The sequence below is a fragment of the Nematolebias whitei genome, chromosome 1 (assembly GCF_014905685.2).
Source record: "Nematolebias whitei isolate Nwh7 chromosome 1, NemWhi1, whole genome shotgun sequence".
Lineage (NCBI taxonomy): Eukaryota > Metazoa > Chordata > Actinopteri > Cyprinodontiformes > Rivulidae > Nematolebias > Nematolebias whitei.
Window position 1 is genome coordinate 42,744,338 of NC_056498.1, and position 7,577 is coordinate 42,751,914.

At 47.8% G+C, this 7,577-nt stretch overlaps 1 protein-coding gene across 1 annotated transcript in view; it reads right to left on the reverse strand.

Moving 5' to 3' along the window:
- Window positions 1–7,462, reverse strand: part of LOC119410249 (tetratricopeptide repeat protein 39B) — a 22,641-nt gene extending 15,179 nt beyond the window's left edge. Inside the window, exon 1 of the mRNA XM_037677165.1 lies at window positions 7,188–7,462. Coding sequence (XP_037533093.1) covers window positions 7,188–7,226 — 39 coding nt within the window. The 5' untranslated portion in view covers window positions 7,227–7,462. The remainder of the gene's footprint in view (window positions 1–7,187) is intronic.
- Window positions 7,463–7,577: the final 115 nt, after the last annotated feature.

Genomic DNA, 7,577 nt, shown 5'->3' on the forward strand with positions numbered 1-7,577 from the left:
CTGATCGAAGGAGCAGAGAGATGAGGAGGTGTTGCTGATTGAAGGAACAGAGGGATCAGGAGGTACTGCTGATCAAAGAAGCAGAGGGATGAGGAGGTGCTGATGATCGAAGGAGCAGAGAGATGAGGAGATGCTGCTGATTGAAGGACAGAAGAACTTGTTGAGTTGAGGAGGTCCTCTGAGGAGGAACTACACCCATAGCTACCGTCGGTCCATGCGTCTTCTTCCACTTATCCTCAGTCGGGTTGTGGAGGCCACAGCTCTGAAGACAAACCTGAACATCCGTCTCTCCTGGTCCTCCTGGAGAATCCCAAGGCATTCCCACATCAGAAAAGATCTATTGTTTATTCTGAGGACTTTTCCCAGTGAGCTATGCCCAGAAAACCAACAAAACCATCACATCCAGAACACCCAAGTCAGGGGGGCCCAGTTGTGGTCCTGGAGGAACTCCATCCTGCATGTTTCCCTGCTCCTCCACACCTGGTTCAGTGGTTGACTCACCTTCTCACGTCCTGCAGAAGCTCGTTAATCGTTGATCACGATGAGACTTCAGACAGATTCAGTTCTGGGAAACCCTCAGGACTCAAACATGTGGTGAAAGTTTTATGTGGAACAGTAAAATCCTGTTTTCTCCCTCTTTAAGTCTGTAAATCGGCCTTTAAGAAGATAAAGTGGACATTTCCCTGAATTACGAAGCATAAATTCATTAATGATTAGCTTCATTTCATGGTTTGTTTTCCTCTGAGTGGAGCTCAGTTGTGAACCAGAGACCACGCCGTGAAACATTGAACCACCGTGTTCTTCCAGCAGGAGGCGGAGCATCACGCTGCTCCAGCAGATACGACTGGTTCTTACATCCTGCTGTCAATTCCATGTGCACACACACAGATGTTATTAAGAGCAGTGTTTTATTCTTGTGGAGACTCAGGCAGAGTCCTGTTTGGTCCATATTTGAACCTCACCTCCACGTTTCATGCATCCAGTGGAGAAGAGGTTCAATCCTCTTTGGAAGATCTGGACACCATTTCTTTTTGTGTAGGAGGAACAGCAGCTGACGGCTCCAGTTTGGACTGCTGGAGTCCCAGGGCTCACAGCTCAACTGTGTGGCCCTCGTCAGCAGCATGTCGGGGGGGGGTCATGAGGGCTTGGCCTCCCCGACACGTCCTTCATTCCCTGCTGCTGGAACCTGGTCTACAGTGGACCCCTAAAACCAGGCAGGACGGTCCTCTACAGAAAGCTTCAGATATGTTGGTGTGGATGCTCAGTCATCCAGGACATGGTCGGGGGTGGGGTGGGAGGTAAACAGAAGGTCTCAGCTTCTAAGACCTTCAGGCAGCTTTAGGCCTGACTCTGAGTCAGTTCCACTCTAATTCACACCGCCGTCATGTGACCAAAGCATCCGGCAGAACGACGACCCTAATGACCCTCGGGAGGGAGGGGAGGGAGGGAGATCAATCTGCATGCGAGTTCAGCTGTCAATCAATCGTCTCCTGCAGGAGGTCCACTCTCCAGTTCTCTCCAGGTTTCAGGTCAGGCTGTGGATGAGTGGTTAGAGCGGTCGTCCTCCAACGAGAGAGTCGGGGGTTCGATTCCTCCAATGAGCACATGTGGAAGTGTCCCTGGGGACGCCCTGAAGTTGACCTCACCTTTTTCTCAGCGTGAGCTCATGTGTGTTTGAATACATCTTGAGGAGGTGTGGAGCCTCAGTAACAGGCTAATAATAGCCGTCCAGTGGCTCCTTACATAATCTCATCCAGCTGCAGTCCTGATGAGCGTTAAACGAGGAGCTGTGCCTGCCGCCGCCGGCCATCGAGGTCTGAGCTCCACAACACCACAAACACAAGCTGCGCCTTTCAGCTGACGCAGGGGGAAGAGCTGAATGTGTCAGATCCAAAGGTTTCCAGCTGCGACCGTGAAGGAGGCGGTGGGTGTTTATACCCAGGGCTTAGTCTGCCAGGTGCACGAGGAAACATGAGATCATCTAGAGAATGACAACACACGATAACTACGATGTTCTCAAAAGGGCTTTTAAAGTGAAAAACTGCAAAAACACACAAAACAACAAGAAAGACAAACACAAACAATAAACAAGTTTAGAACCCAAACTGAGTGAAGCTGAAGAGAAAGATGAAGATGATGACGATGATGAAGAGGACCAGTGAGCAGCAAATAAATCTGAGCGTGAATCAAACAGTCAGGTTTTCTCACTTCCCTGAAAACCAGACGCTCGGTCTGACCCCCCCTCGCAGCCTGGCACCGATTCGGTCTCTCTGCAACATTCCTCTAACAAACAGCCGAAGCTCCGGCTGCACGCACCTCCTCACAGACCGCCAGCAGCAAAATGAGCCGAAACAGCAGCTAAAGCCACAAAAGTGACCCTTGAAGAGTGAGGAACCGGACAGCCTGCGTTCATTGTGCTTCTATAACTTATAATCAATAATTTGATAAAAACTCAAACAAATCAAAACGTCTGTTTCCAAAGTTCTTTACAGGAAAACCTCCTGAGACAGACGTCAGTAGAAACGAACAACTGCGTCTCATCCGTTAAACCGAAGAAACAACCGGTTACCTAAAACAAAAACTGAAAGGTGAAGGTTCACACGTGTGGAGAAAAACATGGATTAAACTTTAATGAAGGTCAGACAGGACAGGAACAGGACGCGCTCCACGTGTGATGTTCCAGACGAGGAGAGCTGAACGTCACCAGGCTGCTCCTGGAACAGCTGAAGCTCTAATCCGTCAACGCCGTCTTGATGTGTCCTGTTACCATGGAAACGCAGGAAACCAGCCAATCAAGCTCAGGGTGGTGCAGAAAGTCCCGGACTGACGCGTTAAACTCTAAAGGTCAACACAAATCAACCTCTGCTTCCTGTTTAGAGCTTCAACACTGAACTACTGACCAGCGCCAGATGTCAGAACCTCCAAACACCTTCAGTCACACAAAGATCTGCTTTTCAACCTGTTTTCAACATTTTAGACTTATTATTAAATTATTTAAAGAGCTGTCCGACACCTTGTTAGAGCCCCGAGGGACCAAAGAGCACCCAACTCTGAAACATGCTCCCGTTTCTCTCAAGCTGCTGAAAGTTTCTCAGGAACTTCAGAGCTCCTTCAACAGGTTCTCAGGTGGGGATGGTGGGGGGTGGGGGGTTGCCCGGACCTAATCTAGGAATAAACAGAACTTTAAGACCTGCAGCATCCTCTTGAAACATGGCCACCCAGGTCCATTCCTTCCAGAGCCACCGAACACCTTCTGCAGGAAAACTGACGCTGAAGATCCTTAAACTAGATCATCCTCATGAAGCTTCAAGAACCAACCAATAAACATCAACAGATGTTTCCTGAACACTCTCTTACTCTGTCTCAAACTATTTTTTATTCTTTGTTGAAACGTTTCGTCTATTATCCAAAGGACTTCTTCAGTGCAAAACGTTTCAACAAGAAGAACCCGTCCAGACGACCTGACTGAACCTTGTTAGATGTATCTCCCTGGATTATTGAGCAGCGTCAGGACAACCACGTTTATCTGGAGTACCTATAAAACCAACGCTGCATCACTGTATGACCGACTGCACCGACCTGAGCGCTCCTTCCAATCTTTAACAGATCGAAAACATTCTGACAGGAGTCAAACCATGAACTGAAACTGGTAACATCCCAGTAACAACCTAAAAAACACTTATCCCTGTAAAAACCTTCTAATAAAAATACCTCCAACAATACCTTTAGTACAGGGGCGTCAAACCCACTTACAGAAGGGGCCAAAATTAAAATCTTTTTCAAACTAATAGCCGGTTTCAGAATCTACATTAACTCAAGTTAGATACCATCATGTTCTCTTGGTTGCAGGTTCCTCAGCAAGAGTTTGACTGGTCTCATTTGATGTTCTCTGTTGCACTTTTGACATCATAATCAAAGAATGATGAAAAAAATTAAGTGATAAAAGTATTTTACATTTAAAATAACATCTTGGTGGCCAGATGAGATGTCAACGAGAGCCACATTTGGCCCCCGGGCCTTGAGTTTGAAACATATGCTTTACAACATCAAGAAAAGTGCAACCGGAAAAAAGAAGCCAACTGCAGAACCCCTGGAACACGGCCCCTGGAACACGGCCCCTGGAACACGGCCCCTGGAACACGGCCCCTGGAACATGGTTACAGGACTAGAAGAGACAGGTCCACACCCATAAATGTACCTACAGGTTGTTTTTCCCACCAGACTTCTCCTTCAGTACATTTTACCCAACGCTATGTTACAAAGTTTAAAGTATGAAGAGCCAGATCGACATGGCTTTTATCCTTTAAGGGTTCCTAACGTGTCCCCTCCCACAAAGACCTGAAGGCCAACACATGTCCTTTAGAACATGCTTACAGTGAGTCTGCACATGAATCCTTTAAATGTTTCTCCACTCTGTTCAAAGATTGTCACAATCTTTTAACCTGACATTCAAATCTTATCAGGGACCCATAAAACGTTTATCCAGGACCTCTGAAACCCGGCTAAGAACAAACCTTGGACTGAGCCTCAGTAATGTTCTTTGGCCTCACTCCTAACTTGATTCCTGGGTGCAGCCTTGACCTTTGACCTTCAGAGGAAACAGGAAACCTGCCTGAGGAGAGGTTGACGGTAATCTGGTGTTTTCTTACAAAGACGCCCACACTCTGCTGACTCAGCTGGTCCTGTTCGTTGATCGTGAGAAGACTTCTCGACAGCACCAGTGAAAGCTTTAAACACCACGATCGTTTGAACGATCAGCCCACAGCACAAATGTTGACGTCTTTAGAAAGGTACAGCGCAACATTGTACGAGTGTTTGTTTGTCGAGGGTGCTGCACTTCTTTCCTGTATTACTTATTCATCCTGGTTTCAGATGGTAACGCAACCAAACACCCACAGTCAGCTACCAGAGCTCTACGAATCATGAATACCTGGAAAATCTGGAAAAACCTCCAAATAACATCCAGCACTGACAATAATCCCATTTCCTTCTCCTGGAAGAATTTATTTTATGTGTGGAATCCTCAAAATATTTAAAACGTGCAGAACCCCCCACTAATATTTCAGAACACTCGTTTCAGAGCCCTAACGTTGCAGAACTCGAGGAGCGGCTGAACGATGTATCCGTCCTGCCAGAGTTCTGATGGTCTGAGGGACGGTTCGGTGGTGGTTCAGACTGAAGAGACCTGAATAAAGCTTGCAGCCAGTCCGGACGACGAGGATCCAAACAGACGCTGGTTTGTTTGGGGGGGCGTTCACGACTCGGGTCTTTGGGGTTTTACTCAGACGTTGAGTCAGGTTCATGCTGAAGATTAGCTGAAGGTCGCAGCGTGCACGTGCAGCTAACGTACGTCCGCCGTGCGTTGGCTGATCTGTCAGCGTGTTTGTTGTTTATTGTCGTGTAGAAGAATCTTGATCTGTTCCCTAAAACTCAACTCAAGCCTCATTCCTGTGATTAACCAGCGTCAGCTGAATTCCTCCTTAATTCACTTAGTTACAGGGAAGAGTCTGTGGACTCAGACCAGGAGAGCTGAGGTGTGACATGTTGGTCCGGTCCACATCAGCCACCAGAATCCTGCAGAACATAAAGGATCCAGGCTGATGTCCGAGGGAGGCCTGACGTGCATGATCTGGACTTTAAAAGCAACCTGAAGACTTTAAACATTAAAACCAAGACTGTCCTTTAGAGCTGCTTTCGATGCCTTCAATCATCGACCAGAACCTAAAGGTCATAGAAGGTCATAGAAGGTCATAGAAGGTCATAGAAGGTCGGTGGGAAACCTCGACTGAATCTTTGCGTTTCTGTCAAAGAGTTCTGAGGATGCAGTGGAAACCTTGAGTTTGACCCATTTAGAACTACTGTTCTTCTCGTTAGAACAACTATCCTCTATTTTCTGACTCTTATCTGTGAGGAATCAAGGGATCAGGGATCAGGTCCAGAGGGGAAACCCGGGCACCCCTCCTTCAGCGTCTCCTGGAGAATCCCAACAGGTTCCCAGGCCAAAGAGGACACAGAAACCTTTCAACAAGTTCTGGGGTTGTCCCACCATCTCCTCCTGGTGCCTGGCAAGCCTTCAGAAGGACATCCAAGCCACCTCAACTGACTCCACTGCAGCTCTCCTCCGAGCTCCGCCCACTTCATGTAGCTCCTCCCCCCATCTCCAAGGCTGAGCCCGGCTACCCTACAAAGGAGGGTTTAGCCACATGGACTCTGGATCTCATCCATTCAGTCTAGATCCAGACCTCCTGACCATAGATGGGATTTAAATGCAGGAATAACTTTAAACATTTAGCATTCAGTTAATCTTCACCACAGCATACTGGAGCAACGCCCTCATTACTGAAGACAAGGCCTGATCTCCCGCTCCACCATCACTGATGAGATTTCTCGTGACGGTGTTTAAATGTTTGACCAAAACCCTTGAACATTTCTAAAGAAAAGTAGACCAGGTCCAGGTTTAGGCCCCAGTGAACCCGTTATTTATCCTGAGGCAAGTGGAGCAGGTCTGGACCTGATGGACCTGAACACACTCCCACCCCAAACCTTCTACAGCCTCGGGTTTCAAACCCACCATGGCTGACCAGGAGCACGCCCCGTTTGAACGATCCGTGTCTGTAACGAGAAAAACTAGACGGGAACCAGCTTCTCTGATGGTCGGAAATCAAACCTGCGGTGTACATAAAGCCACAAACATATAGGATGACCACTGCACCACCGGTTCAAAAACATGAATGTTTAGTACATTTTACACACGATAAGAAACTAAAATATTACACATATTTTACACACTAATGCATTTATGGAGCACAACAACAACAACAACAACAACAACAACAACAACAACAACAACAACAACAACAACAACAACAATGATAATAATAATAATAATTATGTGTATTTTAGGTGGAACGTGTCCTGAGATGGATGTCAGAGGTGAAACCTTGGAGATGTTTTCATCTGAGCTCTTTTTGAAGAACTTTATGGTTTTATGAGTTTAAAGGTTTAGATGTTCTCTCGAGGAGAAGCTGGTCCAGATCCAGATCACATGATTGAACCTTCTTGGTTCTCACGAGGAGCTTTTTAAATCTGAACCTGGGTTTGGTGCTGAAGGCAGCAGAGAACAGAATGTGACCAGAACCACAACCAGACAGAAGGAGGAGGAAATGGGATGTAACCGGAGCTCTCACCTCCTCCTCCCCGGCAGCTCCGTTGCCAACGTGGGCCATGGTGTCGGTCCTCCTCCCTCCGCCGGTCCTCTGCTCCTCCGCTGCGGTTTCAGGAGCGCTCCGGTCCCATTCCTGTCCAAAACACCGCCTGTCCTGCTGGACGTGTCCCCTCGGGTCCCGGTTTGTCCTTCTGCCTGTAGGACGCGGAGGACTCCCTCCTCTGGACTCTTCCGTGAAGAGGAGACCGACACACCTCCTCCTGTTCTGTTCCTCCGCCCACAGACACGGAGAGGAGGTGCTGCACCGTGCCGAGACAAAATGTCATCGATACTCTGCGCAGCGCGCGCACACTGGACACATGACACGCTGCAAACACACAAACAAACAAACAAACACACAAACACACACACA